Source organism: Protopterus annectens, chromosome 13.part0, assembly GCF_019279795.1.
Source record: "Protopterus annectens isolate FY-2018-M chromosome 13.part0, PAN1.0, whole genome shotgun sequence".
Lineage (NCBI taxonomy): Eukaryota > Metazoa > Chordata > Ceratodontiformes > Protopteridae > Protopterus > Protopterus annectens.
The window spans coordinates 1,132,245,369-1,132,269,842 of NC_056747.1; the positions used below are offsets into that span (position 1 = coordinate 1,132,245,369).

General features: G+C 45.2%; 1 protein-coding gene across 3 annotated transcripts in view; it reads right to left on the reverse strand.

Annotated features, from left to right (window-relative positions):
- Positions 1 to 24,474, reverse strand: part of EFTUD2 (elongation factor Tu GTP binding domain containing 2) — a 1,111,673-nt gene that overhangs the window by 743,298 nt on the left and 343,901 nt on the right. For all 3 annotated transcript variants that reach the window (XM_044055111.1, XM_044055110.1, XM_044055112.1), the window contains exon 6: positions 23,997 to 24,062. In XM_044055111.1, the coding sequence (XP_043911046.1) occupies positions 23,997 to 24,062 (66 nt within the window). The remainder of the gene's footprint in view (positions 1 to 23,996; positions 24,063 to 24,474) is intronic.

Sequence of the window (24,474 nt, forward strand, 5' to 3'; positions counted from 1 at the left end):
TACACATACCTTGGTATCCACTGGGCTGGGTTCCCCTCTGTTAGTTTTTTGCATCAGGTGTGGCCGGCACAGCTCAACAATTTGCTGTAGGAGGTCCCTGTCCACCCTATAGCGCTCCACTATCTCCAGCTCATGTAGCCCCTGGTAGGTTACCCTGGGTCTGTACACCCTTCTCCGTCTCCTCACTGTGGGTTGGTCGACAGTATTCTCATCCTCACCACCTTTAGCCTCTTCCACATGTTGATGTCTGGTAGCTGCTGCAGCCCCTATCATTTTGTTGTTTTTGTTTGTTAAAAGTTCCCCGCTTGTAAATACCTGTGGTGTAGAGTATGTGGGGAAAAAAGTACAGTTGTGTACACTTACCATAAATGTAGATGTTCTAGTGTATTCACTGTTGCAGTCATTACATTAGGGTAACCTGCTGCAGGCTGCCCTCAGTCGGCCTGAATAACAAAGTCTTGGGTCCTGCGTTGGTTGCTGTCTCCTCTTCCATGACGTCAGGGGTATAAAACATGCAGCCGATGACATTTTAATCCGTTTTTCTTGCCCCAGATGTCAGGTGCCCCCCAAATAGGGAGCAAAAAAAAAAAATATATATGTATGTATGTGTATATATATATATATATATATATATATATATATATATATATATATGCATGTATTTTAGAACACAAATATTTACTTCCAACTACAAGCAAATACAACACAAAGGCTTTGAGCATAGTGAAGGAAAGAAGAGGTATAATAATAGAGAAGAAAGGGGGCTGGCGGGTGGGTAACTCGGACTTCAACAGTGAATACACTCAAACATCTACATTTATGTTAAGTGTACACAACTGTACTATGTTCTTCGTGTTTCACTGTTGCAGTCATTACATTTGGGTAGAATCCCAAAGCTATGGATGAGAGGATGGAATTAAACAGCATTAGGAGCAGCTATAAGGCCCTGCAGGACAGCAGTGGCAAAGCCTGCCCTGGATTTATAAAAGAGAGGTAAATGGTAATGTTTTGTGAACGTATGAACTGAGCTCCAAGTAGCAGCTTCTAGCATATCTCTGGTAGGAACCCCTCTGAGAAAGGCTGCAGAAGTAGATGCAGCCCTGGTGGAATGGGATCTGATCCCCTTGGGGACAGGTTTACCATGGTGCATGTAGCAGAAACTAACACAATGGCTTATCCATTTTGAAATAGTCTGCTTTGATATAGCCTTCCCCTCTGTTCCTGCAGCAAATGCCACTAGTAGTTGCTCAGACTTTCTTAGAGATTTTGTCCTGTTTAGGTAGAATCTTAGTTGTCTGTGTACATCCAATGAATGCAGGATCCGCTCCCCCTTGTTCTGCAGATATGGGAAAAAAGTTGGCAGGTGAATGGTCTGATTAAGAGCCACACTGGATACCACCTTAGGCATAAAAGAAGGATTGGTCCTGAGGGCCACCCTGTCCGGGTAAAAGATAATTAAAGGCTCCACTGCCATGAGAGCCTGTAGTTCTGAAATCCTTCTAGCTGAAGTGACTGCTAAAAGAAAGGCCGTCTTCCAAGAAAGAAATTTTATGTCTGCAGTAGCAGCTGGTTCAAAAGGAGGTACAGTGAGTTTTTCCAGCAAAAAATTGAGGTCCCATGCAGGAGTCGGTGCTCTCCTGGCAGGTCTTAAATTTTTGGCCCCTCTGAGGTACTGCATTAGCAGGGGATGAGAAAAGAGAGGAGGTTCTGCGTTGTAATGAGCCGAGATGGCAAAAGCATGGATTTTTTATAGAAGAAAAAGAAAGGCCCTTGTGAAGCATCTCAGTTAAATATTGCAAAATCTGAGGAATATTGGGCATTGCTGTGTTTATTCCTTGTGCTTGGTTCCAAGCACAGAATCTCTTCCATTTATCAGCATAAGATTTTCGAGTACTAGGCCTTCTAGCCTCCAAAATGACATCCATCACAGGTTTACTGAGATGTGACTGGTGAAATTAGTTGATTAGCCATGCTGCAAGATTCAGAGTTTGGAGCGGAGTGTGCAGAATTTGATAGCTCTGCTGAGACAATAGATGAGGTGTCTGAGGCAAGTACCACGGAGGAAGGTGTGACATATTCCTTAGAAGTGGGTACCAGTGTTGGCAAGGCCAGTCCGGAGCAATCAGAATCATTTTTTTTTCCTGTCTGACATTTAGTAAAATCTTGGATGTCAGAGGCAGAGGGGGAAAGGCATAGACTGATAGGTTTTTCCAGCTGAAGGATAGAGCATCCACTTTCCAAGCTTTTGTGTGATGAGTTCTTGTGCAGAATTTGACTAACTGGTAGTTTTGGGGAGAGGCAAATAGATCTATGTCTGGGCTCCCCCATTTTCGTGTCAGCATGCTAAAGATTTGCAGATCCAGTTCCCATTCGTGTGGGTCCATAAGATTTCTGCTTAGGTAGTCTGCCAGAGTATTTTGCTTTCCTGGCAGGAATTGAGCTTGAAGATGTATTTGGTAAGTCAAGGCTGTGTTCCACAAGGCCATGGCTAGTCTGCAAAGGGGGTAGGAGTGGGTACCCCCCTGCTTGTTTATGTACCACATAACTGTGGTGTTGTCCGTCTTTATCAGTAGTTGTCCTGAATGAAGGAAGCCCTTGAAGGCTGTCAGAGCATTCTGTACAGCTAGCATTTCTTTCTGGTTGATATGTAGGTGCATTTGATTTGGGCTCCATTTGCCCTGAATGCCTCTCCCTGCCAGATGGGCCACCCAAGCATAGTCTGATGCGTTTGTAGTCAGGGTTTGGGTGGCCGGGGGTAGAATGCTGTTATAGAGTCAGCATCTTGAATTTTGGAATGTCAAGGAAAGTATTTAGAATGGAGAAGTCAAGAATTGGACACTATGATTTGTCTTTTCTGGGTACCAGGAAAAGTCTTGAATAAAAACCTTGTCCTTTTTCCTTTTCTGGTACTGGTTGAATAGCCCCCATATCCATGAGGGACGTGACGTTTCTGGGCCTCTGCCCACTGATTTGGGGGCAGATCTGGCCATCTGTTTGGAATTGGCAATGTGTGGAAATGAAATCTGTACCCCTGGGATAATATATTTAAGACCCACTTGTCCTGGGTAATTAGATGCCAATTTTGAGCATGAAGTGCTAGTTTTCCCCCCAAAGGGGCTGCCAAAAGATAAGTGCTTGCAAATGGCAAAGGAAAGTCAGTGAGACTGTTTACCGTAGGGTGGTGCTTTGCTATGTCCTGATTTGGAGGTGGAGGCACCCCATTGTTTTGCCCTGTAAGATCCTTGTGACTGAAACCTGGAGCCTTTGGAGTGTCTGGGTTTGACCTGACTGGCTCCGTTGTGCACTGGAAAGGACCAATTCTTAGTAGGCCAGTGCTTACTGAACCTGGATGGCTGCACTTGCAAGAAATCTTTTACAGTTTGCATAGATTTCGTTTTGTCTTCCATCTTTTTTAAAACCTCTTCTGCCTTATTACTAAACAGACTGTCCTGCTGTAAAGGAGCATCCAACAATTTAGCTTTAACATGATCAGGCAGATTTTGCTCCTTGAGCCAAGCATGCCTTCTTATCACAGATCCAGTTACGGCGGCCCTGCAAGAGGCCTCCAAGGAATCAAAACCACATTGCAAAGTATGCTTTCCAACTTGTTCAGCTGAATGCAATAAATCCTGTAACTCTTTATTTTCCACACAATCAGAAAACATAAGTTTCTGTTTCAGTAGGCCCATGACATGGTGTTGGTATTTAAGCATATGAAATTGACAGTTTAAAGCCCTGATTGCCAGGGTTGCAGACATATAAACCTTCTTACCCCATCTATCCAGCGCCCTGGAATCTCTATCAGAAGGGGTAGGATATTTGGCTGTAGAAGCCTTAACACCCTTGGGACCCTGAGAAATAGTTTCAGGGTCAGCAGAGAGATTTTTTAAAAGAAATTTGTGGGAGTCAGAAACCCTGTAATATCTGTCTGGCTTACTAGGAGCCGGAGGCAGGGAATCAGGAGCCATGCTGGATTCTGAGAAAACATCGTCAACAATGTCTAAAACAGGAGGTATAGCCAAAGACCTATGCTGAGGAAGAAGAAGAAAATCCCTAAGCCTCTTTTTGGTTTCTGAAAAGTCCTGACTCTCCCAAAGAAAATGTTCCCTTAAGGTATGCAAAGACTCTCCAAAAGAAAAATCCTCAGGAGGAGAAGCAGAAGGGATGGATTCCTCTGCATCAGAGTCCTCATAAGGGGGAAAAGAAAATTCCTGATAAGAAGAGGAATCAGAAGAAATGGAAACCTGATCTGAAGATTCATAATCAGTGCCTTGCCTAGGCCTCTTAGCGGGGGGGTTGGGAACCCCTGATCAAGGTAATGAAATCCTCAGCCATTTTGATCATTTGTTTTTTAGGCATAGGGGCCTGAGCACATGGCTCATGTGTCATTTTTTTTAGACATAGTTGGTTTTGGCCTTGTTTTTGATGATGGTGTTTGTTTAATATACAAATCTTTAGGCCTGAAAACACCCTCAGAAGCCGGTGCCTGCTCAGCGGCTCTGGACCCATCCAAGGGAGAGGCATCCGCTGGTTCAATACTTGAAGAATCTCGCTGCATACCGGACTCCGAATGGGTCTCGGTAGAGGCCTGCGACTCAAAAGTAGTGGGCATCGGGGGCTGTGAAACCGCCTCACTGAACCTTACTGAAACTGGCTTAGGAGAAGCTTTGTCGTCAGTTTTGGACCTCGATAGTCTGTCTCTGTCGTTTTCTTTGCGTTTTTTGTGAATTCTGGTAGTCGGATTGCTAACCGACGACATTTCAGGATAGTTAAACCTTGAACTAAAGTATTTAGAAGCAAAAATATACCGACGCTTAATAGTGCGTTGGTTAAATTTAGCACAAAACCGACAGCAAGGCACGTTGTAATCAGGGCCTAGGCAAGGAATACAGTACAAATGAAAATCCTTATGAGGTATTTGCTTCCCACAAGTAATACAATTATTAACTTTTACTGACATCGGTAAAGAGCAAGAAAAATTTCCCCAATGGGGTACTTAGCTTTAATTTGAATACTTAGGTTCTGAAACTCGAAAATGAAAATTTCAGGAGTCGGCCGACCGGCACTTGTGAACTGCTTCTGCTTCGGGCACCGCGGGGCAAGAAAGACCGATTAAAATGGCGTCGGCTGCATGTTTTATACCCCTGACGACCTGATGTCATGGAAGAGGAGACAGCAACCGACACAGGACCCAAGACTTTGTTATTCAGGCCGACTGAGGGCAACCTGCCAGCAGATTACCCTAATGTAATGACTCCAACAGTGAAACACGAAGAACATCAGAGGGAAAGGTGTTTGCACAGTTTATAGTGGTGTTCTGGGCTGGGCTGGTCTGCTGCCTGTGTAATTGGCTGATTCTGATACATTTCAAATGCCAGATATGCTAGTTCTCCTAGATTATCTTCCTATTGCTCTTTTCCCTTCCCACTGCCTTCTTGTTTAAGCCCGGGGGCACGCCGCACAAACAGAGTGCTCAAATGTGCACAGAGCTGGTATTTCCTGGTTTACTTTTTTTTTTTTTTTTTTTTAATGTTTAAAACCTGGTGCGTTGCACGCACACCCGCTTAGGCAATGTAAAGAGTGCTAGGCAGCCTCAGACACACCCCCTTGCTTAGCTCTGCTAAGCTAAGGGCAAACCTGAGCCACAGGGCTCCAATCCGCCTACAGTATATGTCTGACACCCCCTATGATGTCAGCTTACTCCTAGGCTTGCACCAAGCTATTCCTGCTCTTAAACTGTTGGGTGCGGACTAACATGCAGGGGAAATCTGGGATTTACCATCATTCCCCTCATTTGTACAGGACTGCCTGCTGATGCATAGTTACAGGTCCCACACTGAGCCTCCCCCCTTAGCAACCACTATTCACTGGCCATGATGTCTTCTGCCTGCCATTGAGTATAATTGCAAAATAGTGATTTTGGTTAGAATGCTTAGTTTAGTTTTTTTTTTTTCGCCAGATCCCGTTTGCTCGCCGCTCTCCTATGCTTAAACAGCTGAGATCAGCTAAAAAAAATTAAAGTAAATTTTTTTTATTTTTGCAACTGTTTTCCATGCCAGTGGCCATATATTTGTCCATTTTCATGCTTTCTATATAATATCCACCCTTTATTTGGTGCTGGCATGGCTCTGTTTTGTAGTTTGCAGAAATGTACTCAGTTACTAGCCAACTACATTTCTGCAGATTACACTAGTCCTGCACGGCTGGCTACCAGCTTCCTGGTTCGCAAATTCACCTCATTTGCATGCATTTTACCTGCAAATTGGGTCATTTGCATACAGGAGCCTAGTCCATGCAGGAGCGCTTGTGCACATCTCTGCAGCTTATTCCTGGATCACAAGGCAGACATATTGCCTGTTGAAGCTCCTGCACTAGTCCTGCACACCGTGCAGGGCTTGCTGAATCCAGGGGCTAGTGTCAAAAAACAATTAAATAAATCCTTATACTGTATTTCAAAATCAGAACTGCCACTACAAATCCATTTTGTTCCTAAAAACTGATGAAAAGGGATTTTATTAATCATATGTCTTGGAGGGCAACTTTTAGGAGTTCTTAGCAAAAGGTTTCCTACAAACAGAGGCTCGTACTGAACCATCTAGTAACTTCTACATCTAAAAAAATCCAAAGAAAAACTCCATTTACTAGTGAAAGATAAACACACATTGTTGTCATTTGGAAATTTTATATTTTTTTAAATCAGAAACAACCCCATGCCAAAGAACCCAAAAGCCATCCAAATATCTATGCCATATAACAATCTCCTAAAAAAAATTATTAGAAGCATCAGAAATGCATCTAGTCTCAAAAAACATATACAAGTGTGCAGAGCTTGGTGTGAAGGATATACCCATCGCTGTTTTGATAATATTTATTATCAAAATGTAAAACATTCATGTCTAACATCATATGAGTGAGCTGTATCAAAAAACACCACACTAAGAAGGAAACAAAGGGGAGAGATTCAGCTATGACCTCTTCCAAGAACATCAGCAGACCTATGGCACAGCATGCAAAAACACAATGTAGGAATGAGAGCATTCCAGCAGCAAAGCAGTTGGGACTCACCAAGCCTGGGATATCCACACAGTTGAGCAAACAAATTCAAGTGAGTCGCTTCCCAAAGGGAAGGGTCAGCTGACAAGGGATGCAACAGAATCCAGCCTACAATAAATGGCTGCATGTGCAGAGTGTGAATGAACCCATGACTAAAGAAGACCCTCCCCAGGGACTACCACCAAGGGAGCTCAGGGGATGCAGCTTAACACCCCTCATCAATGGAATACCATGAAGGATAACCTGCAGGCAAAACCCTAAAAAAACTACACACTAGGATAAGGTTTCTCCTCATATGAAACTTTGATTGGAAACAGACCTCTGTGATGGCATTGATAGCAAAGATCACCAAAAGATTCAGAGCCAAAATAATCCAACCACCTCCTTCAGAAGACAGTAGAAACAGATGTTCTACCCTCCACAAGGAGCAGATGGGGAATCTCAAAATTCTGCGTATGAAACAGGCAGCATCTCCAGACTGAAGGGAGGGGCAGTGCCCTACCTCTCCCTCAAAGAGAAACTGCCTCGCCTGCCCAAGTGGGCAACGGAATCTGGGCCTGCTTCTCCGCTTTCCCAAGGAGAAATGGGAAAACAAAAAGCATAAAGGTGACACCACCCATGGCAAGAAGGCACACAGAGCTGACTTACTCAAGGTGCCTGAGACCTAGAACACTTAGGTTCGGACTGATTCAGCAGCATGGCACAGCCCTCTTCTTATGGAAGAACAAGAACTAAGCTAGCAAGGGAATAGATCATCCCTTTTGATGAGGATGTTATCTGCCTATTACCGAGGAAAGCACCTAACAAACCTGAATCCCTTGCCCAAAAGGCTTGATCCTGTTAAAATACGAGCATCAAAGCAAGAGTCTGGTCAGTATATTCTTCAGGGAGGATGAGCAGATGCATGTGACTGTGCTCCCTGCCCTTGTGAAAGATACCAAGCAGCAATGAAGGTAGGCCAATAGGACATACAGAAAGCTGGACAGGTGAAGTACACTGTTTTACGTACTAAGCCCCATAACAGCAGAAAAATAGGCCTTCTTGCACTGGGGGTTAAAGCGTTTACCTTACAGATAACAAGGTACAGGGTTCAATTCTCACCAATGAAGGGAAACTGGCTAGGCTTAAAATGTCCTGCAAGGGCTGCTAGCCTAGTACTTGCCTATGAACCCTGTTCCACCTTTTGGGTTATACTGTCTATCAGCTGGCAAGAGCAGGAATGGGCTTGATGGCCACACCTCCCCATTGATACCACAGTGACATAAGCCAAGGTAAGCTCTGACAAGGTCAAGTTTTAGCAAAAAACATAAAAAAATAGCCCTTCCATGGAATGCAGCACCAAAAGAGGGTGCCTTCAAGCTTTCATGATAAAAATCAGCAGGCTCAAAGGGAGGAGCAGCCTGGGGAAATAGGTGGTGACACTCAAGTCTATACTGCGCACAGGTACAATTAAGATCTTGTGTTCCACATTACCTTTCTAAAGGAGTTCACAATCTATGAAAAGCTGGAGGAATCCAGGAACTATGAAGCCTTGTGTATCACTGAAAAAAGGCATACAAATTAACCCCTCCCCCAGGAGCATATAGAAGAGGAAAGATATGAGCACACAAGACAGTGGAAGCTGAATCACACAATGTTTGCATGCACATGAGTGAACATGCAGAAAGGTGTGCCAAATATGTCCATGTACAGTTATGAAGAGTTCTGTGCCAGACCACATGCTGGCCTCCCATCAATAAAAGCTTCACACCCACAACATGAAACACCACCCAAATCTCTTGCACTTGGACAGCAGATCCTGAAAGGAACTTCACCTGTTGTCTCCTCCTCTGAGAGCCAACAAGCACACAGAGACTGAAGGAAAAGCCAGAGAAGAAGGTGTCTCAGCCTCAAGTACCCTAGATCCTTGACTCAGGACCAAGATCATCGGGTAGGGGAAAAGTTTGTTTTTGCATGCAAGCAGGGAAAGGGGAGGTGTGTATTCCCTCAAGCTGACATCCACCACAGAAATGGCAGACTGAAAGAACTGAACATCAGTTAGCCAGGAATGAACCCCACAGTTGAGAGACACACAAGCCTGCAGACAAACACAAAGCAATGTAAAAAAATGTGCTGGAATGCCATCTTCCTTTAACTTGCTTCACTTTAGTACCAATTCACAATATCTGCAAGCTGAACTCAACAAAATGTGCAAGCTGAACTCAACAAAATGTGCAGATTCATCTTTCTTTCCGATTTACGTACCCACCTCTGTTGGTTTCTGCAGGAGACTCACTGTCTTGTAATTATGGCCAGGGCTAGTTACATTCTGGCTATCTTTATCTTCAAAATAAAATAGAAAAGGTACAGCCCATCTTCACTGGCAAAACTTTCCTTTAGAGAGCGAGTATATTCCCTCTGAAAAAACAATTAACCCACCTTATGCAGAACCTCTTTTGGTTCAGCAATTGGTAAGGGAGCTTCTGCTAAAACAGACCGAGCTGCTTGAACAAAACACAACATGAAATTCAAAATGAACAAACACTGGAAGGCTTTAACAAAATTAATGGAACAGATTACTTAAACTGAATGGAATTGGTTCAGAAAGAATGGGTAATCCTCTAACACAGATAAAATAAATACTTTACTCAGCTTATCAATTTTGCCTTGTAAAAACACCTGCTGAAAGGCTGTACTTAAACTTTTTATATTAGGCATTGCACATTCTGTATATTATTTGGGCATTGTTTCTTTTACTGATTTTTGCTGTTTATTAGTAAATAAATTGATTTTGTTATCCTTTACTGCTCATTACCAATTGTACTATGATGTCTTATTTTGTGCTCATTAGGAAGCCCAAGTCATGACTGAAGAGAGTCAACTATCCAGTCCTGTCTAGCAACTAAACAGTTTAATTAATTAATTAAACATGACTCTAGCATTCATAGCCTCCAGCTAAATCTCCCAAGCAGAATCTCAGGAAAAACTGAGACCCCGCCAGACACTGAAAGGGGCTCGACAAGTGGCCCAGTGATGCTTCTCCTCTGAAGTTGTGCTCAAATTTAGAAAGACAGAGAATATCACAACCGGATGCAAACACAAACTTACTGGTGATCACAATACGAACTGTGCTTGCAGCAAAACAGATAAGTATCTAAATAAATAAATATATCAACAAGCAGTCAACTATTAATATGCAAGTATAGACTGATTCAACTTGTAGGAAATTCCAAAAGCAAAATTAGAGGAGGACATTTCCATCCCAATGGGAATGGAGGGTGGGTATGTCTAACCTAACAAGGAGGACCCCCTTATATTTCAAATGATGCTGTAAGAACACCTCTTACTTTGAACACCAAGGACCCTCCCTTATGAGTCCTCAGCTGGGATTAATTTCAAGCAGCGCAAGTTGTAATAAACAAAGAGACTGCAAAACCACAAGGAATAGGCAGCAAATTCCTGGAGTACTGACATCCAAAATGCAGAATGACTGCCATAGTCACAGTTGAGACAATAATCAAACAGCAACTGCCACAACAGAGAGGTGTGCAAAGGATAGATTCTTGAAGCAAACACCTGGATCATCCATTCCTCTGTTTCAGTGAATTCTGACCACAGCACTTGTCACTGTTTAGCTAGATGTCACATAACAAAAAAGTAGGTGGCAATCCACCTGGGAAATGTCTAGCAACTATGAGCCCTTACTGCCTTTGCACAAAGTAAACAAACTTTTCCCTTTTTTAAAACAATGGATCTGTTTCAGGTAACACCTCAGCTGCCAGTCCACACCGTGTTTATAAAACATCCATTCCCCTTGGTTTCATCCAGATCCTATGTTGAAAAGAAGTTTGGTACTGTCTTGAGGATACCCCTCTGTTTAGGGAATGTCACCTATGGCGCCTTACACACGGGGCATAAGCTCCAACCTCCTATGAGCAGATGTGAGGGCCACTAGGAAAACATTTTCCAACACATATGAGCACCACAGAGCTTGCACACTTAACAGTGGGCGAACAAGTCTATCATATATGATGCTGAATTTCTAGAGAAAGGAAGGAGTATGTTGAAGCAGCATCCCTTAAAAAAGCTGCTCGACTTGCCAGTGCCCACTTACTACCCTTTCATCAACAGTTACAATGCCCCATTTGTAAAAGACCCCACCCAGGCACTGCCTTTGAATCTGCAGCTCAAGATACAGATTGCTTAACTGTCTCACAGCATCTAATGCACGCCATCAGGAATGCGAATGCTTAAGAGATTGACGTCCTTGTATATGGTCGACTGCCAGATGTGCATTAGAACTATGCACTCCCTTGCTTCTTTAGATGCAACATGATGGACTGTTTTTCCTGAATGAATGAGGAGACAACTTAGTAGTTCTCCAATGTAAAAAGGAATAGGAAAATTGCTCCTAGCACAAAGTGATTGATGTGGACATTTATTCATGGGGGATTACACTCCCTGTATAGTGCGAAAGAACAGGTATGCCCCCCCCCCCCCCAGTTACATTCAACAGCATCTGCTGTATATTAGATAGGAAAGATCTACGACAAGACTGATGTGGAAGGAGCTGTTCACCACTCCAAGGCCCAGTGAAATGTCTGAAATGAAAAACAGATGCTGAGTCTGAAGCCACTGAAACCTCACAGTATAACACCTGCATTCACAAATATGCAGACAGCACCATGATGATTGTGACAGCCACATATACACTAAAAGCATAACAGAGTTTAAGCCTGTACCCTGTGCTGCATTAACAGGCAGGCAGCTAGAGCTCTGACCTCCTGATCCCTCTACAAGGGCAGGAATGGTAGACCATGGTGTCCACTTATAGCCCAATACAGCAATCCTCTGAGCTGGAGTCACAGAAGCCTTCCTCCAAGTTAAGGTCATTTATATGGACTGCAACAACATCAATCATCATCATCAACCCCCTTTATTCCATTTTCCACATGGGGTTGGGGTGTCATGTCACTTGTTGCCATCTCGTATTCAAAACAGTGCAAGAAATTTCTCGGTGTGGAAGATTTTCAGCCCATATATTTCTAGTTAATCACTGTATATTAATCAGATCAGACAATAAAATGCCACTCATCTACCTTCTTCGACATTTATGTCCGACTGTCCCAGGTCATCTCACACAATCCATCCAACTCTTTGCTGGAGGCCCTTGTTTCCACTTGCCTTCTTCCAGTCTGTTCCGAATCTTCTTCGCCAGACTGTCATCTTTCCTGCACATGTGCCTGAACCCCCGTAATCTGTTCTCTTTGACCTTTTCTGCAACTGGAGCTACTTTGGCGTCTGTTATATGCTCATTCTGTGCGATACTGAGCATTAAATTAATTCAACAGGTAGTGGGTTGTACTACTTCCTTGCATGCTGCATCCTGTGATGAGTTTGAGGTCCACAAGGCTCTCTCTTTACTGTTACTCTTGAGAAAGATTAGAATTTTTAGTCCCCTGCTTCACCCCTTCCTTTGGAGAGGATCATAAGCTTCTGAGAAATAGCTTAGTTTCGCATGTTACTGTCTGCCCAATTTTTTTAAACAGCTAAACTTTCAAAAAGAGTCACCAAACAGTAACTTTATGGATGTCAAAAGAAGTACAGCTATCAAAGGTAACCTAAAAGAATAAGAACCAGATTCTAAAATACTCTCAGTAGATAGACAAACATTACACCAGAGTAAGTCAATACTGAGGGTAGCAGTCTTTTAGTACCTGGCCTTAAGTCTTTGCTCGGCACAAGGTGAAAGGGCAAGCAAATCTGAAAGAAAAAAAAAACAAAAAAAAAACAGTATTAACATAAACTGAGTAACAAACTGGTCTCCAGTCCAACTGGTGAATCTGGGCATTTTGAGGCAATGTTACAACTGCCTCATGTACACAGACAACCCCCTCCTCCTACCACCAAACACATATACATGTGAGAGATACAATTATACAGCCAAACTGGAGGCTAAGCTCTCTCACCCCAAGACTGGATCAGACAGTCAAGAAGAGAAGGGAAATACTTGCATCACACCACCAGTCTCACATAAACCCATTAAAGCAGCACTGGAAAAAAACACACATAAATACATGAAAATATACTCGGAGGCTCTAAATAAAAATCTGCAAAACCAACAGAGACCTCCAAAGCAAACATCCAAGCAACCTCCACCCCCCACCCAACACAAACCATGAAACACATACTTCACAAAACCAGTGTGCCATGCAATCACAGCCCTTAAGGCAAAATAACATACCCAACATACTAGTAATAGGTGACTCTATAGTCAGGCACACTGACGTCCCACTCACTAGGCTGAACAAGGAGAAGGTTACTGTTAGCTGCCTGTCGGGTGCCAGGATCCACCACATAACACAAGCACTCAGGTCACTCCAGAACAAGTACAAATATGACTCTGTCATTGTCCATGTTGGTGTGAATGACCTGAGCTGTACCTCTCTGGAATACATGAAAAGAGACATGGAAGAGCTCTCTGATCACGTAGCCCAGGCAGGTATGACCCTGACCCTGAGTAGCATCCTGCCCGCACCAAGAATGATACCACGGTATAAAGAAATAATTCTCGATTTCAACAATTGGCTAAGTTTCTGATGTCATTCAAAGGGGATCCAGTGTCTGTCCGCCTGGGATGACATGCTCAACAAGCCAAGCTGCTTCGCTAGAGACAGCTTGCACCTGTCACCCTTAGGCTTTCGAATACTGGCCAAGGCTCTTGCCACCCCCATACTGCCTTTTTTAGGCAAGGCTCAAAAGACAAACCCACTGCCGTAAATAGCACAAGTAACAAAAAACTGAGGGTAATGCTACTCAATGCCAGAAGTCTGAACCTCAAAATGCATGCACTCGAGGCACTCCTCAGTATGGAGAAAATCGATATATGTGCAGTAACAGAAACCTGGTTTAAGGCTCCAGAAAGCACCCCAGCACTACCAGGCTACAACTCATACCATACATTTCGGCCACAGAACCCAAACCGAAATACAAAAGGCGGGGCGTGTCCATATTCATCAAGAATACCCACACCTCCAGGTTAGTGGCACGGCACGATGCTTCAGAGATCATCCACGTGCAACTAACAACGGGCAAAACTGCAATTCAAATTGTAGCTTGCTACAGATCACCCACCATGTCCCAGGACCCCCATTCCACATTTGTGGAAATACTGGGAAACATAAAACCCTAATATTGGGTGATTTCAATTACCCAAACATTAACTGGGAGAACTACACAAGTACTAACTCCCTTGCCCAACATTTCCTAGAATTTAAAAACTCAAACGCCCTGGTTCAACTGGTCAACACGCCCACCAGAGGTGACAACATACTGGACCTGGTCATCACCAACATGGGCGACCGGTGTTCCACACCGGAGGTCAACCCCTTGCTGGTTAGATCTGACCATAAACAAATCACTTTGGATATCCACATTCCGCCCCCACCCCCAGACAAGAAAACCACAGTGAAAAACTTTTCAAAAGCAAACTTCAAGTTACTTAAGACCGAGGTGGAAAGTTTCAAAGCCCCCATGCTGAAGGATAATACTGTCCAAGCTGCAAAATCCTTTACTAATGCATTCTACGGGCACCTACAAGAATGCATGGATCATGCCATCCCAAGCAAAACAAAGACTCACTCCTCCAAGAAAAGGAAACCAGTCTGGTGGACTCCTGCCATAAACAAGCTATACAATAGAAGGAGGAAACTAGTACAGAAAAGAGTAAAATTCCAAGAAGGGAAGATATCCCTGATCAGTATCAGCAAGAAACTACGATCCCTCAAAATCATCCAAGGCGAGCTTTGAAAGAAAAATTGCCAAGGACTCCAAAGATAACCACAAGGCATTCTTTAGCTATGTCAAGAATCTAAGTGGAAATGCTCAGATCTGCTCGGAGTTAGTGCAGAATGGCACAAAATACACTGAACCAACCGATATCGCCAACATTCTGGCAGACAGGTTCAGCGCAAACTTCACCCCTTCTCACCCCCAAAAGGGCTCATAACCATACCAGAAGAATGTAGAGTCCCTGAAATCACAGACACTCATGTTAAAACAGCCCTCTCCAAAGCCAAAAACACAGCATCAATGGGACTGGACGGTGTCCCAGGCTGCGTCCTACACGAGCTCAAAGACGAACTAATCCCTCACCTAAACACACTGTTCAAACTCAGCCTCTCCACAGGCTACGTAACCATAGAGTGGTGACAGCAACAGTTATTCCGCATCACAAAGGTGGAGCCACAACAGACCCCGGGAACTATCGTCCTATAAGCCTGACTAGCTTGGTCTGCAAGGCTATGGAGCCCATCATCATGGAACTCATTAACAGAGACATTGGGAACCTCCAAACACTGGACCCTACCAAGTTTGGCTTTGTTAAGGGCGGATCATGCCTCCTAAACCTGGTGGACTTCTTTGAGACAGTTACCAAGGCTATAGACGAGGAAAGGTGGTACACACAGCCTACCTAGACCTCGCAAAGGCCTTTGACACCATTCCCCATTCTGGTATTATAGACAAGCTCACCAGCCTGAACATCAACCCCTACGTCACAAGATGGATTGCCAACTGGCTCATGGACAGAACCCACATGGTGAGAGTTGCGGGAGCTAGGTCAACTCTAAACCGGTTACAAGTGGCGTTCCCCAAGGCTCAGTCCTAGGACCCCTCCTGTTCGGCATATACTTTTCAGAGGTACAGGCAAGCACAGGAGGACTAAGGCTGACCAAGTTCGCAGACGACTGCAAACTAGGGGCTATAACTGACTCTCTGGCTGACACAGACATCCTCCAAAAGGGTCTCACTGAGACGGATATCTGGTGTCAAAAATCATGGCCTCAAGCTAAATGCCAAAAAGTGCATAGTCATCCCCTTTGGAAAAAACAAAGTACCCACAAACTAACACATAGGTGGTAGTCCCCTAAATACGGAAGACGTAATAAGGGATCTGGGGACCCAAGTAGATAGTAATCTCATCTTTGATAATCACATTGCCAAAGTGTTTAGAAAATCTTTCTACCTGGCTCACCTAATCACAAAAGGGTTCGCATCCAGATCAAGAGAGGTCATTGTGCCCCTCTACTCATCACTCATCAGACCCATCATAGAGTACAACGCCCCATTTGGGATGTACCTTACAAGACACCTGCAACAGGTGAAAAGACCACAGAAGTACCTCACCAAGAGGATCACTGGCCTCAAACAGATGCCCTATGCAGCTTGACTGAAGAAATTACAGCTGTACTCTGTTGCATACCGCCTACTCAGATGTGTCTCTGCCTGACATACAAGGCCATGTCCAACCCAGAATGCTCCACCTAAAGAAAACATTATCCCCGCGAGCCACAGGCTCTAGGGATCTAAACCTCAACACAACAATAAATAGGACGTGCTGGAGGGATAGATTCCTGTCCCAGAGACTTCCGATGCTTTGGAACAAGATCGCAATCTACATTAGGCAGAGCTCCTCACTAACACTCTTCAAAAGAAACATTGACAAGTGGATGGGAAACAAGAAGTTATGTACTCACCATAACATTCGATGTATGTAGTCCATCTCGCCTCACATTCTTACCCGCGGGTTCAGAGCCGAATATCGGCTCCGACTCGGCCGACTTTTCTAGCTCGAAGTCTTTTATTGGCTGGGCTAAGCAGGTATCCCATGGTGCACTGCTCCATATCCCCAGATCTAGTTTGCTGCAATACTCATTCGTACCCCATGCATACACAACATTCAGATAAAAGAATAAGCCAAGTAAGGGGACTCTGTAGATGGACAACCTAACCTCCAAATCCTCCAGGAAGGGGGAAGGTGGGAGGGTAAGTAAGAATGTGAGGCGAGATGGACTACATACATCGAACGTTATGGTGAGTACATAACTTCTTGATGTTATGTAGTCCTATCTCGCCTACATTCTTACCCGTGGGACAGCGTCCCTAGCGCCTACATCCTGGGTGGCTCATAGGAAAATACTCCTGAGAACTGTGGAGCCAAAGGACGACCTGCCCCTAGAAACCACGTCCAATTTGTAATGAGAAACAAATGTGTGAGGAGAAGCCGAAGTAGCTGCAGCACGTATATCATCCATTGACAATCTGGCTTGATAGGCTGTAGATGTAGAAACAGCCCGAGTAGAGTGAGCCTTGACCGGAAATGGCAGATCTTTTCCTCCTGCGTGGTAGACGAAACAGATACAACTAGATATCCATCTGGATAGGGTGACCTTGGAGACCGGGGACCCCATTCTGTTTTCCGAAAAGGAAACAAAAAGTTGATCAGACGTCCGGATATCTTTTGTCCGGTGCATATAGAAGCGTAATTGTCTGTGTACATCCAACTGATGAAATCTAAATTCTGCCTTGCTCGAAAAGTGAGGAAAGAACACAGGCAACTCAATGGACTGATTAAGATTAGACACGGAAGCCACTTTAGGAAGGAATGAAGGGTTTGGTCTAAGAGAAATCCTGTCCTTATGGAAGATTAAGTATGGAGGTTTGATGGAGAGGGCTTGAATTTCTGAAACTCACCTTGCTGAAGTGATTGCTGTTAAGAAGGCTGTTTTCCAGGTCAAGAATTTAAATTCACAGGTAGCTGCAGGCTCGAAAAGTGGTAAAGTAAGGGCTTGTAGAACAAAATTGAGATCCCAGGGCATGATTGGTTCGGAAACCGGGGTACGGAGCAACAGAGTACCCTTCAGGAAAGCCTTGCATAGTCTATGAGCCATGAGACTAGGCTCATTAGCAACATGAAAATTAGAGATCGCTGCCAATTGAACTTTGATGGTAGCTGATGCGGAACCCTGATGGAAAAGCATAGACAAAAACCTCGGGTATGCGCCCAGAGAGAAAACCTCTTCCATTTGCTAGAATAAATCTTCCTAGTAGATGGCTTATGAGAAGACGATAATATATGAACCACTTCTGGTGAGAATTTATGAAGTCTAACTAACGATGGAAGTGGAGTAGCCAGGCTGTCAACCGGAGGGTCATCAGGGATGGGTGGAACTGTCCCATGTGTGTCAGTAAGTCTGGTTGAGGGCCCAGAATCCAAGGAGTGTCCACAATGTATAGCTGAAGAAAGGGGAACCAGACTTGGCGAGACCAGTGTGGAGCAATCAGAATCATTTTGCTTCCCAAGGATTGTGCTTTCTGAATCACCTTTGACAGCAAAGGAAACGGAGGGAAAGCATAAAGCAGACTGGAGGGCCAATCGAGAACCGGAGCGTCCCTGGGTGACTCCCCCTTTGGGGGGATCAGCGTGAAGTAGCTGCTGCATTTTGCATTGATGGGACTGGCAAAAAGGTTGCAGCAAGGCTGACCCCATCTGCTGAAGATTCGCTCTGCAACTAGGCGATTCAGGGACCACTCATAAGGCATCAGAATAGCTCTGCGTAGCCTGTCCGCAATCACATTGGACTTCCTCGGAATGTGCGTTGCCACCAGAAACTGTTGGGAAGTTACTGCCCACTGCCACACTCACATGGCCTCCCTGCAGAGAGGGTAAGACCTGGTTCCCCCTTGCTTGTTTAGATACCACACTACTGACATGTTATCTGAGTGTATTGCAATCATCCCTAAAGTGCCTGCAACGCAAGCAGCACTGCTCTCATCTCTAGGACGTTTATATGCAGATGTATCTTGTGCTCTTGCCAAGTGCCCTGGACTGTCCTGCCAAGATAATGTTCCCCCACCCCATCTGGGAGGTGTCCGTGGTTACCGTGGCAACTGGGATGGGTGGAACGAAGGGCCTTCCCCCATCCAAATTGTTGGTGCAAAGCCACCAACCGAGGTTCTGCTTGCATCTGTCCGTGAGCAAAATGGGGTGAGAAAGTGGAAATCTTTGGAAAGACCATTGAACAAAGAGGAGCCATTGGAGAATTCTCATGTGCAATCTCGCTAGAGGGACCAACATGATTGTTGCTGCCATGGTCGGTCCCTAGGAGTTGGAGAACCCATCTTGCCTTCGCTTTCCTCAGGGGCATCAGAATGTGTATCAGTTGTTGTAAGACTCTGATCCTCTCTCGCAGTAAAAATGCTCGCATTCGAATGGTGTGTAATTCTGCTCCTATAAAGGTGACACGCTGCGAGGGCAATAAAGCAGATTTTTCCCAATTTAGTGTTATACCCAACTGGTGACATAGAGTGATGGTATCGTCCCTGGTTTGAACTAGTTGATGCCTGGTGGGGGCAGTAAGGAGCCAGTCATCCAGATACGGAAACACTTGTAATCCCTGACGTCTCAAGTGAGCCGCCACCGCCATACACTTGGTGAACACCCTGGGGGCTGTGGTGAGACCAAAGGGCAGGGCTCGAAACTGGAAATGACTGGCTCCCAGCTGGAAGCGTAGGTGACTCCTGGATGCCCTGTCCATTTTCACATGGTAGTAAGCATCCTTGAGGTCGATGGAGCACATCCATACCTCCTCTCCCAACAATGGGAGAATAGACTGTAGCGTGACCATATGGAACTTGGACTTCTGTACATAGTTGTTCAGTTGGCTGAGATCTAATATGGGTCTCAGGTCCCCTGTTCTTTTCGCCACCAAAAAGAATCTTGAGTAAGTCCATAATCCGATTTGGTCTGAGGGGACACGCTGGATGGCTCCTTTTCCTACCAGCTTTGAAACCTCTGAGGCTGCTTGATCCCTTTGACTGGGTGGAATGTCTAGGATTTTTCTGATTGAAGGGGGGTCTGATATAAACGGAATGAGATAACCTCCGGAAATTATCCATAATACCCATTGGTCCTGGGTGATGCTTTCACAGGCTTCCGGATATAACGAAATTCGACCCCTGACTGGCTCCGGATAAGCACAGCCGGGCACTCCCTCAGGAACGAGAGTAGGAAGAGCTGCGAAAGGAATCGTGGTCTCCCGAATTGCGGGGGCCCCCTCTGCCTCTGGGGCGGAGTCTCCCTGAATAACCTCCCCCTCCTCTGCCTCTGGAGGGGGGGCTCACCTTGTGCGGCAGGAAAAAACCTCTGTGATTTCTTGAACCACATCTTCCCTCCCCGCTGGGCCTTGGCGTAAGGCCTAGAAGGAAGGGAAAAACGGACCCCTACGGCAGACAGGGTCTTTCCCTCTTGCTGGCACCTGGTGAGGGTGTCTTTCACTTTGGTCCCGAACAAAGAAGAACCATCAAAGGGGGCATCAGTGAAGGAAGACTTGAAGGCCTCCGCAAAGTGACACAGCCGCAGCCAGGCTTGCCTTCTAAGGGCGACTCCTGAGCTTGCTGCCCTAACTCGCTCCCTCGGCTGCATAAGAAATGAGCCGCATGGATGAATTGACAATGGAATTGAGGGTAAACACCTGGGCGTTAACCGTCTGGGCCACCGCCTCAGTGGCGTTACCCGCAAGAGTATCTCCTAACTCCTTGAGGAGATCTCTCTGGAGCAAAGTGAAGTGAGACAGGTAATTCAGCAACCGTAAGGTAAAGGTTGCCGACGAGAGGGTACGCTTCCCGTACCGGTCCATGGTCCTAGACTCCTTGTTAGGAGGATGGATGGAGGAAGAGGACTCTGCTACTTCCTTCTGAGTGGCTGCAGCCACCACCATGGCATCTACAGGGACTTCCTTGGACAGAAACTCTTTGCCCTGGGGGGCGGAAAGAAACCTGTTGGGACGCCTGGGCACAGGCTCCACAGAATCAGGGTTTTCCCACACTCTTCGACATATCAGCTCAAGGAGCTCGTTGAAGGGTGGGGACACCCAGGAGGCGGAGGGCTGAGCACCAAAAGCCTTAAGGAATACTGACTCCTCCTCGGAAGGGGCTTTGGACGGCCAGTCACCTCTTTGTTTCAGTATCTCCAGGATGTTGGAGAAGGAAACATTATCAGAGGATGACTTGGGGCCCCCTCCGATTCCTCGAGGTCAGTATCAGAGTTGAGGGACTCATCCTGGGAGTCTATGTGCTTCCTCTTGCATGTTTTCTTTCTAGGAGGCTCCTCATGCACAAACTCTGAGGGGCCTTCAGATATTTGGGGACCACTCATGGGGGTATCCCTAGGCCCTGGTGCTCTGCTGTCCATGGATAGGGGGTGATCAGAGGCTCTCACCGGAGTGGTGGGGGACAGAGTGACCGACCCCGCCTGATGTAGCTGACGATCTGGTCAGCGCAGTCCGCATAGCCTCGAAGGTAGGCCTCCCCCCAAGTCCGAGGAGCGACCAGCCTCCGAGGCCATGATGGGAGTTGGAGTTCCCCGAGCCGAGGCACCAATAGACAGACTTGGAACCGAAATAAGCCCCGAGATGTCCCCCTTGGGCCAGACTGAAGAATCCAGAGTCCCGAACCCCGAGGACGGAGCCGACGGGGGTCGGAGCCGATGTCGGTACCGATGGAGCCAAAGGGGCCATCGGAACCGGCCTAGTAACATCACACGGCGTGGGACACTCCGGCTCCGAAGACAGAGATGTGCTCGGAGGAGGAATGATCGAAGAAAGGATCGGGACGGGCTCCGGAGCCGACTGGGCCAGAGCCGAAAATAATTTTGCCAAAACCGGTGACTGGAGGAGCCTCTGGACCACCCTATCAACATCCACATCCGAAAGGGTCCTGGAGGATTTGGAGGACAGGGAGGGAAATCGAGATCTCCTCTCAGGAGAAACTGGTCTGAGACTGGGTGATCAGCTCCTAAGAGGTTCCAATATAGTTGGAGCCGACGCCGGTTTCAACACCGACACTTCCTGCGGCCCCGAGGACAGTGGAGCCAAGGAGGTCGATGCAATTTTTGAGACTTTCTCCAGAGGCTCTGATGAAGCTGACGGAGCTGAAGATCTCTTTTCTGACTTGGCAGATTTTTACTTACCACTAGGAGACGAATCCATAGCCTCTTCAAAAGAGGGCTTCAAGAGTCCCTTTAAAATCAACTTATTCTTTCTCTCTTGGAGAACTCTAGGACTGAACGCATGGCAAAAACTGCAGGACTCCTGCAGATGAATGGCTCCCAGGCAATAGACACAAATGGAATGCCCATCAGTGATGGACATTTTGTACCCACATTTAAAGCACTTTTTGAAACCCGAAGGTTTGTGCTCCTTGTAATCTTTGGACATCTTCATAACTACACCAACAACGCAAAAACAAGTCTGACAAGAACTCACAGACGCTCACACCACAAAAAACGCGGGAACCAGAAATAAACAGTGACCGAACACACACACTAGAGAAGCAATGTCAAAAACCTCTAATCAAAAACGGTTGATGACCACAAGGAAGGGAATAGGCCAAACCTCTAACTTAACCGGTTTAGACCATACACACACAGTAGAGTAAGCAACCGGAGAAGGACTAGGTCCTCTAACTGAAAACGGGCCTAGCACGAGGGAACAGTCAGCGGGATACCACACAAAACAATCACACGATCACAACCTCAAATAACACTAGAGACAATAGCTATGAAAATAGCTTTTTGTTTATGAGCAAAAACTTTTCTTTCAAGACAAGAAAAAAGGTACTTAGCCACAGCCAAGCAAGACCACGTCCGAGCTACACGAGCGGCAAATGAGATCTGGGGATATGGAGCAGTGTACCATGGGATACCTGCTTAGCCCAGCCAATAAAAGACTTCGAGCTAGAAAAGTCGGCCGGGTCGGAACCCACGGGTAAGAATGTAGGCGAGATAGGACTACATAACATCAGAAAGTTTACCTCGGGGATCACTTCAGTGGCTCTGCTGGACAGAGGCACAGGGAACTAATCTAAGGGGGAGGCGAAAGCCAACACATTCTGGCTAGGCTTATAAATGCCTTCTGGCAGATAGCCTAGTACCTGCCTATGAACCTATGAATAATTGCCAGTTCTAAAGTGAAATGGAAAACCACCAGCCAGCAAATCTTGTCAAAGACTGTATACAAGGCACTTCCAAAATGTTACTGGACACTACATGAATATTTACCTTTATGATTTCATTTTTTCATGATTCAGTTAGCAGTACACCCTGTTGAGTTGCTCCCTCAGAATAATTTAAATAGCATATGAAAGAAAGCGCTACATTTAGTTTTATTTATAAAGCAGAAGCTTTAGCTCTACTCTTTGGCTACTGAATGTATTTTGCATAATCGGCCCAGCTTTACACACTCCAAATACACATTATCAGACTGACCATTGACCCTTACTCTCCACAAGTATAGAACTGTGCTGACTGTAAGTGGATTGTAAGCATATGTGTGCCTGCAATACTGCTCCAGGTTGTCATTTTTTGTGTGTCAATTACTGCATCTGATTTATCGTCTTATGACATTAGCAGGAAAAAGTCAACAAACCCAGGAATGACTGAATAAATGAATGAAAAAAACTTTATTTCCTGCACCTGTGTTTTTTTTTTTTTTTTTTTGCCAAAACAGTCTCTGAACTCTGTGGCTCTGAATGTAATGAAAGAAAGTACAGGAAATGGATGGAATAATATTTGCAGCCAAGAATAAAACAAGTGCTAAATTATTTCACTTCATTACTTATCTAAACTGACGAGCGGGCCGCGGTGGTGGTGCTGTGGTAGCGTTGTCGCCTCACAGTAAGATGTTGTTGTGTTCGATTCTCAGCTACAGCGTCTTCTGTGTGGAGACATGCGTGAATGGGCGTACCTTCGTTGAAGGTTGTGCGTCAGGGCCGGCAACTCGGCACGTAAAAATCTACTGGCAATCATTAGCGGACTGGAGTGCCGCTGTGGTGACCCCTAACCAGGAAAATCCGAAAGACACAACAACTTATCTAAAGTGATGAGTGTGATTAAAATTAAAAAGCTGCATCACAAAAAAATCTGAACTTGGTAGTTATTTCCAAAGCAGTAATGCACATTGTAACATTTTTCTTAAAATGATTTTAATTACAAAATAATCTGTAATCTTGGGTTTGTGTGTCTGTCATTACTTCAGGACCATGAGTTAACAAGTTCAAGATGTGAATGAAATACAGGTAAAGGACATGATTATCAGTCTCAAGTGTCCTGAAACACCATTACTTACATCTTGGTCGTGTCGTTTCCTGATGTCCGGATGGGTCTGCTCAATTACACAGTCCACAAAACATGTCTGTGGGAGGAAACAGGAATTAAGTCTGGAGAGTTATCAACCAGTAATCAGATTCATTTTAATTTTTCCACAATTCAGTTCCAATCATTTTTACATCATTCACAGAACCAGTACATTCACTTTTTCGTATGTTATTCATACCTTCAAGGATAATAAGCATGGCCACATGCACTCCTGCACCTGTTTCCATGGGCATAACACTTGCCATGGACATAATACTTACCATTTAACCATCTGACTTTTTTCCTTAAACCAGGTAAGGCCCACTAGGCACAAAGTGCTTCCACTTAAGCACTTCTACTATGATTAATAGATTCAAGTTACACAATATGCAACAGAGACCACAGAAATCAAGCCCACAAGCAGAAGATGAAGCTCACTGGCCACACATAACCTTACATATCTGTATTAT